The sequence below is a fragment of the Panthera onca genome, chromosome B4 (genome assembly GCF_046562875.1).
Source record: "Panthera onca isolate mPanOnc1 chromosome B4, mPanOnc1 haplotype 2, whole genome shotgun sequence".
Classification (NCBI taxonomy): domain Eukaryota; kingdom Metazoa; phylum Chordata; class Mammalia; order Carnivora; family Felidae; genus Panthera; species Panthera onca.
The window spans coordinates 78,275,654-78,285,741 of record NC_138345.1 but is presented as its reverse complement, the minus strand read 5'-3'; the positions used below and the strand labels follow the sequence as shown (position 1 = coordinate 78,285,741).

The following is a 10,088-nucleotide window of genomic DNA, read 5'->3' as shown; positions in this document are numbered from 1 at the left end:
GTCCAAGAACAGAGCTGACCACACAGGACCACAGAGCCTCACTCTACCCATTCACCCATTCATCCATTCATATCCACTGCATGGCAGGCCCTAGAGATGGGTTGACAAGACAGTCACTGGCTCTGAGGGGCTTATATAGAGATGCCAACATCTAAGTCACATCTGTCACGTCTAAATGCTATCAAGTATGAGGCAGGCCGGAGCAGAAGAAGGCTGACCCTCTAGTGGTCCTGTTCTGCTGAGAAGTGATGTCTTAACTGGTGACACCCACCTCCCTTCAGAAGTCACCTTGACTAACAAAGCTTGTAAATAGGCTGGTAAGACTCTCTATAAATGCACCACATAGTTCTCTCCCACCCCAGGCTGGAATGTGGCCCGTGGCCAGGGAAGCCACTCAGAGAATCAGTCCCCAAACCACAAACATGGCTGGTGGCCCACGCAAGACACGCAAGCCTGACCCAGCAGCCCATGGGATCTGGACTGACGTCAGGCTTGGGATTCGAAACGGGAAAACGTGAACAGCCAGCCCTCCGTGGTGTGGGCCGCAGAATGCTCACCATAAACCCAGCCAACGACTCCAGGTGAGAGTTCCCTTGGCACCTCCCTCCAAGTCCTTTCCTTGACATTATCAACACACCAGGAGCTGGCAAAACCTGACCTTGAAGATCGCAGAACGTCATTACCTTCCTAGCAAAATGCAGGGAACCTGGAGCCCAACCGCAAAATCTCGCAAAGGGGCAGCTCGGCTCTCAGCTGCTTTGCACTGAGAGTGTCGGTAAGAACGTTTGTTTATACAGTTGGTGTCGGTCAGAATTGGCCAAATGGGGCTGATGTGTGCGTCCATTGGGTCCGTGTCCCCTGCCCCCCTGCTGCGTGGCAGTCCTTATGCCAAGTTTCGGTCTCATTCCTCTTGCATGATACAGTTCTGTTTACCCAGGAAGGGGGCCTTTTTGGATACCTGTTTTCTGGGCAGGGACCCAGGAAAACACAGCAGACATAGTGTACCTTAAAAGGTAAAGCCAAGGCCTCTGGCCAATGACGCACCTTAACCCCACCCAGGGACATAGAAAGCAGGAACCATTGTTCCCCGCATGTGTTGATGATGTAACCCTTTGTGCAATAGAAAAGACTGTGAGTTCATCGAGTGGAAGCTTCTCTCAGGCCTGTGTGGCAAAGAGAGAGTCCAGAGATCCAGCCCTTCTCTGGCCACGCACCACCCCCCGCAAACTGGCCTATCTTCTGCCCCTCAAAGTCCAGTTGCCTCGTAAAAACCCACAGCAAACAACACCATAGACCTCGAAATAGAGACAGAGCCAGAAGCTCCATCTGCTTCCAAAGACATGCTCTCCCAGCCCACCATCGGGTCATTTGTTAAACTAGAACCCAGGCCTGGGCCACCCAGCTGTGTTCATATCCCCCTGCCAGAATCTTCGAGGGCCGTCTTCCCCGGAGCCTGTCCTCAAGTGCCCCTGCCAGGCCGGCAGAGGGTGATTTGCCCTCATCCCCACCTCCTCCATTCTCTTTGGGGCTGGTTTGGGCCTGCCTCCCCACCAGAACGTCCTGTGCAGGGCCAGAACCAGAGTGCCTGGCTCACTCAATACTGCACCTGACCCTCAGAAGCCATTCGGTAAGTGTCTGTAGGGCGAGTGACTGGATGAATGAAGGCAGCGCTCAGCAACCAGACATGGTGGAATGCGGGCCCCAGGCTGGGGAATAAGCAGGTCTGAGGAGGAATGAACCCCTTCTTCCACTTTCCCAAGGGTCCTCTGTCAACCCACCACCACCACCAACCTCAGGATCCTGGTTCAGTGACATCACCATAAACTGAAGTCATGTGGACCCACACTCCGCAAGGGGAGGGCTGCTTCCTGGTAGTGTTCACTCCTTTTCTCCCCTACCCCCAAATCCAGCCAGCTTCCCTACCCCCAAATCCAGCCAGTTTCGTCTTGGCTCTGTACCTAACTTGAGGAATCCAGGCGCAAACAGCCCAGTGGCTCAGTCCATTGAAGAACTTTTATTGCAAAGGAGGAGTCCTAGGAAAATAAAAGTGAAGGGGTGGGGGCAGGTCAGAGGGACAGGGTGCTGGGTCCAGGTAAACCACATGGCCTCCTCAGTGGCTCAGCATCCGGGCTATCTTCACCCTGGAAACCGGACAGTCACCGTCCGGTAAACTAGATTCCAAGACTTTACGCTCCGGGGTGGGGGCAGGCAAGAGGGAAAGATGAGGTGACGGCTAGCTCCGTGGGAGAGGGCGTCTGAGACAGAGGGTCAAGTCCTTGGGGCAGAAGCTAGGGTTCTTTTTCTCCAGAGCATGGCAGGAAGGTTCAACATCTGCGGGCACCGCTGCAGCCAAAGCCCCCGAAGCATCCGGGGGAGCCGCAGAGCGCGCAGCCGCCGCCAGGGGCGCTCGTGTCCAGGGCGCCGGAGCCCGCTCGGGGAGGCAGCAGGTTGGCCGGGCCAGAGGCTGAGCCCAGCCCGCTGCCCAGGGCTGAGCAAAGCGCGGCTGTCAGAGGGGAAACCGTCTTCTCCCGCTCCGCCCCCAGAAGACAGACATACAGACTCCTCTCCCAGAGGGCAGCCTCAAAGACCCTCCTCCTCTCCAGGAGTCAGAGGTGCAAATTCCCCAAAGACCAAGGGGACTTGGTGCAGACCCCTTCCTCCAAGAAACAGACTCCAGAAGGCCCCCTTCCCTGAACTCGGACACTCAGGTTCTCCCCACGTGAGAATCAAACAGTCTCTTCCACAAGGACAGACCCACAAGAACACCCTCCCACACCCCAGGACAAACCAACAGAACCTGCCCCCAAAGAACAGACCACAAAACCTCCCCCTTCAACACACACAAAGAATCACCACCGAGAGAATAAACAGCCCCCCACAAAAGGGAGACACACAGAGGAAGCAATCCCAAATCCCAAATCCCTTCCCAAAAGAATGCACACAAAGGGGTGTGGGGGATAAGATTGAACTCCTCTAACCCAAGCTATGTCTATTATTTACTTACTGAAGCTTCCTGCCCCAAATCCCGGACCAAGCCTGCAGAGAGGAGGAGGAAGCAGGTGAGTGAACATCCCTCCTGGGTATAATAATCCCCATTCTCCAAAACAAAACTTTCCTGGCCCTCCCCGGACGGGCAGAGAGATCTACATGCCCCTGGTTCTCTCAGATCCCCACAGCCCTTTTGCATCAGACTCCTCTGGAGCTTAAACTCGATCTTTCCTCCTTAAATTCAGATAGTCCGATTTTATCGATGACCTCTTGGAGGAGGGAGAAGGCTAACGACGCTTTCTTTGGCCTAAACTTAGCCTAAAAGGAGAGACCATGAAGGGAACATTTTAAAGGACACTATAGAGGAGATAGCTCAATCATCTGAAGACTATTGGTCAAGCCACACGCAGTCGCTTTCTACCTGTGTGTCCTTGAGGTGGTCCTTTACCCTGAGACTCAGTTTCCCCATCTGTAAAATGGGGATGACAGCACCTCCCTCCCAGGGGTTTTGCGGGGTTGAAAGATAATAAATGCTGCATGCCTGTTGCATGGTGAGTTCCCTGTCCCTCCCCTCAGCCTGGGGTACCCAGCTGGAGCTAGCAGCCCTTGGGTCTCTACTGCTGTCTGAGGTTAAAAGCCAGGCCCTGCCTGTTCCCATAAACCCTGCCTTCGGGGCAAGAAAGGCAGAACTGAGAAGGCACTCCAAACTGGAGACATTATTCCCCCTGGCTAGGCCTTGGTCCTTGCAGCTGCCTCACTGGACAGACTGGCCCCTGCTCTCTGCCCTTGGGGGTGTGTGACCATGTGTCGTCCCATCCCAGGTGCCAAGGGTGCTCCTTAAAGCCCTAAAGGGCCTTAAGCTGGTGGGGAGAAATTGGCTCCAGGAGAACAAGGCCCTGGATCCCCAGGTCATCTCTCCCCACCACCCCCCCTCCCCAGCTGGTGAGGACCCAGATGGTGACCTCCCTGGGCCCCTGCACTCCTCGCCGTGGCCACACCCAAAGCACTGCCCAGCCCCCACCTGCTCTCCTCGCCCTCCAGCAGTTTGCGGTAGGTGGCGATCTCGAAGTCCAAGCCCAGCTTCACGATCATGAGCTCCTGGTACTCCCGCAGCTGCCGGGCCATGTCCTGCTTGGCTCGCTGCAGGGCGGCCTCCAGCCAGGCCAGCTTGCCCTGGGCACTGTCTGAGGCACCCTCCTCCTGCAGAGCTCGTGGCTCCCTGGCTCTGTCTAGTTCACAGGGCTGGGGGCGAAGGGAAGAGCACGGACAGGACATCCTTGGCCCCCACCCCCTCCCCCATCAAAGATCCAGACCCTTCTTGGAGGCCAGAGGGCCAATGAGGGATTAAAGATCACTGTATGGAATGGGCCTTCCTGTTCCAAAAAATGTGTCTGTGTCTGCCCAGCTCCCAGTGTGGAGATTTGGGACCAGCCATCCGAGATGGCTGAGACAGAGCCTTTCAAGTCTAATATGGTAACTCTTCTCAAAGGAGCTAGGATCCAGGAAGCATCAAATGCTCCTGAGCACATAATGCTAGGTTTATTATTTCATCAGGGAAACTAACAGGAAGGATATCCTTTCCTCACCAGAAACTAGCCTCCGTAGTCTCTGCAGAAATAGAACAATAATAAATGCTGGCCTTGATGAGCTTTGCTTGCTGCTTAGGAAACTGGGGGTGGGGGGTGGGGGGACTGTGATCAGAACAGCAGAGGCCGGTGGCAGACTGAACCATGACAGGCCCATCCATTCACTGTGCCACCCCCTTGAACCTGAACAGCTTGTCCCTCCTCACAGTCATCAGTTTCTGAAGAAGGGAGGACCTCTCAGAGCCTCAGACACTGTATCCACAGAAAGCAGGGGAAACAGGGAGCAGAACCCCTTCCCTCTGCAGGTAAAGTATGAGCCCAGGGGGCTTGACAGGGCAGCTGGGAGGAGAGAGGGGAGATTGAGAGGCAGAGAAGTCGGAAGAAAGAAAACATCCATGTGGGAACCTCTCTTTCCTAAGCCTAGAGCCTGAGCTGCAAACCCGAATGCCTCCAGAGGCCTGGCTGGAGGCATCCCAAGGTGAAGGCCAAATGTTAACCCTCTAGCAATAGTATCCAGTTCCAGAAAGAAATCTGCACATTGTCAGTCTCCCACAATCACCAGGACCTCTTTCACAGTTTCAGCCTCTCACATCTCTAATTTAGAGACACGGGTGTTGGTACCTTTTGCCTTCCACAAGGATAATAACAGCACCAGCCAAGATGATGAGAAAATGGCAAGAGCCCACTGCCTCTGCATCAAAGGACGCAGCTCAGGTTGGTGGGGTCGATGCACACAAAAGGAGCACGGCCTTGTGTGAAGGCGACAGAGAAGACAGAAGCCTCCCTTCCCTAGCAGAATGTTGCCAACTCCGTGCATTATTTAAAGAGAACCCAGAAAACCGGATTTCTGCGGAACATCTTGCGATTCCCAAAGAAGGGCTGAAGTTTAATGCTATGTAGGACAAACAAAGCATGCAGATACAAAATCGCACGTGCACATGAAAACTGATAGGCAAACAAGCGTACAGATTTATACGTATTTTACCTACGGGTCAGTTACATGCCTCTGAACTACTACAGAGTCCCAGGCAAAGGCAGCGTGATGTACACGTGTAAAGCCACACTTCCGTTTGCTCGGACACTCACAAAGAGAAACTCTACCCATCTACTCCAGAGGAGGGGGACGACTAGTCGAGCTGTCATAGATAATGGACACCCTCCCACCCTTCATCCCCCCCCCCCACCACACCCACCCCTCACCTGACTCTTAGCGCTGTTCACCTCTGCAGTCAGCCGCTGGATGGCCTGGTTAAGCCTGTTCAGCTCCTCCTTGCTGTGTCGCAGGCCCTGCGTGTGTTTCTGCACGGTCACCTGTACCTCCTCGCACTGTGGAGTGGAGGCAGCACAGGACAGGGGAGGGTCAGGGCGAGGAGGACAGCCAACAAGGGCACTCAACCGAAGCCCGCAGGACAGCTCCAGGACCAACCCCTCCACCTTCCCTCATGAGCAGGTCATCTGACTACTCTGTTTCTCTGTCTGGAAAATGGGGATGATCGTCTTTCCTATTGCCGAGGGTTGACGGGCACACTGGCGGATGCTCTATCGGGTCTAGAGACACCAAAGGTAACGTCGAAGGGATGGCACAAAGAACAACACAGGCCGATAATCTGTCGAGTCATTGGACTGAGATCACATAGGGTTTATCCCAGGCAACAGGGGTAGTTAGACTCTAGCAAATCAGTTATGGTCATTCACATAGGATCATGGCAATTAATACAAACACCATTTTTAAAGATCCAGCAGTGATTCCTAATTTAAAAGTACTTTCGAAAATCTCTGAATATAAAGAAACTCCTTTAAGCTGATGAATGCTACTCACCAGCGACAGGGATCCAGATTCCAGCTCCTTCGCTAAACCCAAGGCCACTATGGGGAGAGCTATCTAGAAGGGACAAAATCAGGGGGCCTTTTCCCTTTCCTGCACCTGTCTTCACATACCAGCCCATAAACCGCCTGGGCTCCGTAACTGACACACAGGGCCTTATTCTCTTCAAGGTCTTCTATCTCCACCGTCTCACCTGGGCTCAAGACCACCGTGAAGTAGGCCAGGTGGGTGTTACTGTCTCCCTTATCCTTCCTTGGGCAAGCTGAAGCTCATTACATCTACTGTCCGAGGAAGTAGGGACCCAGTGGGACATGAGTGACCCTGCCAGTCGAGCTGAGCTAGACTGCGTCTTAAGTGCATGTTCTTTGCTCTGTACCCTGAGGAACATTAAAGTCACACACACTCTTCAACCCAGACAACAGGAACTGTTCACGCCAAACCCAGTGCAAATTGCTTTCCAGGGCAGAGGGGGTATGGGAAATGGATATGAACAGACTCCCACAGGCCACCCTTTCCGGGTCCCATTCCCAAAAGCTGTAGACACAGCAGACAAGCTTGTGTCTGGCTAGGTCCAACAGATCTGGGCAGAGTCCAAGACCCCCTCATCCCATGTGACCCAATGTGCCACATAGACAAGTCTCACCATGATGAAAAGAGCTGTCGTCTCTCCAAGCCTCCGGAGCGCACCTAAGCCCAGCTCCAGCCCAGGGAGCTCCCAGAATCCTCGCCTCTGGAGACAAAGCTGCTCCCTCCCAGGGGGCTTTGTGACCTCACCTTGCAGAGTTCTGACAGGGGCCAGAAGGGGCTGTTCTGTCAGCCCAGGTGGGAGAGTGGAGGTCCCTGGCCTGGAATGGGCCTTGAAGGAAAGAGGAGGAGAGGGAAGGAAGGATCCTTCAGGTGGGGGAAATGTGCAGAGCCAAGGAGTTTGGGCTTATGGGGTGAGAAATGGGGAGCCACAGAAGGTGCTTGAGCAGACCACCACCCTGGTGTGCGATGCAGTTTAGGAAGGCCCGTCTGGAAGCAGAGGGAAGGCAGACAGGAGGGAAAGAGACTGGGGCTGGGGTTCCAGTGCCAAGACTAGGTAGGCATCCGGGACAGGATGGAGCCTCTAAACTGCAGGAGGAACCAGGGACCAGACAGCACACGCTGGTCAGCATTTTCTTTCTGTTTTATAAACTTCTCATACAAAAGAATGTGTGCATATAACCTACATTTAATGATTTAAATGGCAACAGTAATAAAAACAGATCCTTGTGTACCCACCAGTACCTTCGAAGCCCCACGTGGGACCCTTCCTGATCATAGCATCCTCGGTCCCTGACCCTATCCCATCTCCAAAGTAACCACTCTCCTGGGGTTTGTAGTGAGCTTTCCTTTGCTTTTCTTTAGCCTCCGGTGTGCATGAGTCCTTCAGCATTTGTTCAGTTTTGCCTAACATTAAGCTTTACAAAAATAGGATTATGTTGTTTTTATGACTTGCTTTTCCCTCCCCGACATTCTGTATGTGAGCTTTTGATGCGTACAGCTTAGTTCATTTGTCACTGCTGCGTAGTATCCCAGTGTGTGATTCTCTCTCCATTCCCCTGCGGGTATACATCTGTGCACCTTTGTTTTTGTGCTAACAAACAATGCCGGTGTGAACCTGTAGGTACGTTTCTGCTGTCATACTTTGGCAAGAGGATGTTTGGGCTACTGGTAGTCAAACCATTGTTTAACCACAGCTCAAAATAAGAAACAGATTTTATATCGTGAATCCGTACCTACCTATATGCTCACGCACCTAAATGGAAATAAGTTTCATGAAGAATTGCTCACTCCTACTACCCGCGATGCGTTCTGACTCTCAAACCACCCACCTGCACACGTTCTTTCACTTTGTATGGCTTTATGTTTTATCTTTAGGTTTTCAACAGGACCTTATGTTGAGACTTCATTTCTTATAAATAGTGTGTTGATTTTATTATGTATTTAATATAATGAAAATGAAATACCCATGAAACCACTTATAGGCACAAGAACCAAACGTCCCTAATAATTTACACATGCCTACACACTGCCTCCCCAGCCTGTTTCTACTTCTTGATCTGGGGTGGGGGGGGGGGCACTTCCTTGAATTTCTCATCATTCCCTTGTTTTCTTTTCTTCTAGTTTGATTACATGCATGCATGTACCTGTAAACATTATTATTATTTTTAGTTTTTCTTGTTTGGTTGGGTTTGGGGTTTTGGGTTTTTTAAGTATATCACTTACAAAAGGACTTGCTTTTTTTTTTCTAATATTGTAGAACTAAGGGTCCTTCACTAGGATTCATAGTATTCTATTACGTGAATACACGACACTTTATATAACTCTATTATTGTTTTGTTCTGTTTTCTCTTACAAAGTTGGTGCTACGAACATTTTTCTAAATGTCCCCGATGGATGTGTGTGAGGATTTTTCTGTGATACACATCTAGGACTGGTATTTCTGAATCAAATAGTGAATATTACAACACAAAAGTTATTTGCCAAAGTCATATAATAAAGACTTATACTTTGATCAGCAATACATAAAAGATTCGTATCTTCTCTGACGCATCTAATTTTCAATAATGAAATGATATAATCAGTCTTATTTTTTATCTTACTTTGCATTTTCGTGATTCCTATTGAGGCTGAATATCTCTTTAAGTGTTTATTACCTGTATGGATTTCCTTTTGCCCATGTTTTTGTTGTTGGGTTGTTTGTTTTATTCTTACTAGATGCTAAGTGTTTTTTATATTTCTATATAAATTTATACTTCTAGATATTATACTTTGTCACTTATATGTATCACAAATATCACCTTCAAATTTATGGCTTGTCTTTTCACTTTGTGAATATTTTGATAAATAAAATTTCTTAATTTTAGTGTCTAATTTACCCATCTTTTCTTTCAGATTAAGCATTCATCATGCCTTGCGTAAAAATCCTTATTTATACCAACGTCAGAAAGAGAGGGACGCCTGGGTGGCTCAGTCATTTGAGCATCCAACTCTTGATTTCGGCTCAGGTCATGATCCCAGGGTCATGGGATCAAGCTCTGCATCGGGCCCTACACTCAAGCACGGAGCCTGCTTGGGATTCTCTCTTTCTCCCTCCACCCCTCTCCCCTGCTAGAGCTTGCCCACACACACTCTCTGTCTCTCTAAATAAATTAAAAAAAGACATTCACTAATGTTTTCTTCTAAAGATTTTAAAGTTTTGCATTTGAAATTTATAATTATAGTTTGCTTGGAATTGATTTTGTGTATAATAGAAGGCAAGAATCCAGTTTCATTTTTTTTCCATGTGGATAGCCAATGCCATAGTCCCTTCTTTACTACTGATCTGCAATATCACTACTGTGGCATATCAAAGATACAGATCTAGCTATATATATAACTTTATATATTACATATAACTTTAGTTATATATTTATATATAGTTACTATATTTATATAATATTTACATACAAGAATAGACAAACTGATCAATGAAACAAACTAGAGAACCCCTAAATTGACATATATTATGTACATTACACATAACACATATATATGTTGTTAATATATTCATGTTTTATATAAAGTATATTGTATTACATATTATAATAAAAATATTATGCATAAAACACATCTAATGTGTATATAATATATATGTATAATATACGTGTTATTATATATATTGT

General features: G+C 49.4%; 1 protein-coding gene across 1 annotated transcript; it reads right to left on the bottom strand.

Annotated features, from left to right (window-relative positions):
* Positions 1–1,994: 1,994 nt before the first annotated feature.
* LOC132694345 (keratin, type II microfibrillar, component 7C-like) lies at positions 1,995–7,272 on the bottom strand. Its single transcript, XM_060657538.3, has 5 exons — positions 7,043–7,272; positions 5,775–5,900; positions 4,010–4,230; positions 3,005–3,036; positions 1,995–2,141 (listed from the first exon to the last, which is right to left on the bottom strand). Exons 1-5 carry the CDS (start codon positions 7,043–7,045, stop codon positions 2,137–2,139), a joined length of 387 nt encoding a protein of 128 aa, XP_060513521.2. The 5' UTR covers positions 7,046–7,272; the 3' UTR covers positions 1,995–2,136.
* Between the last annotated feature and the right edge of the window lie 2,816 nt (positions 7,273–10,088).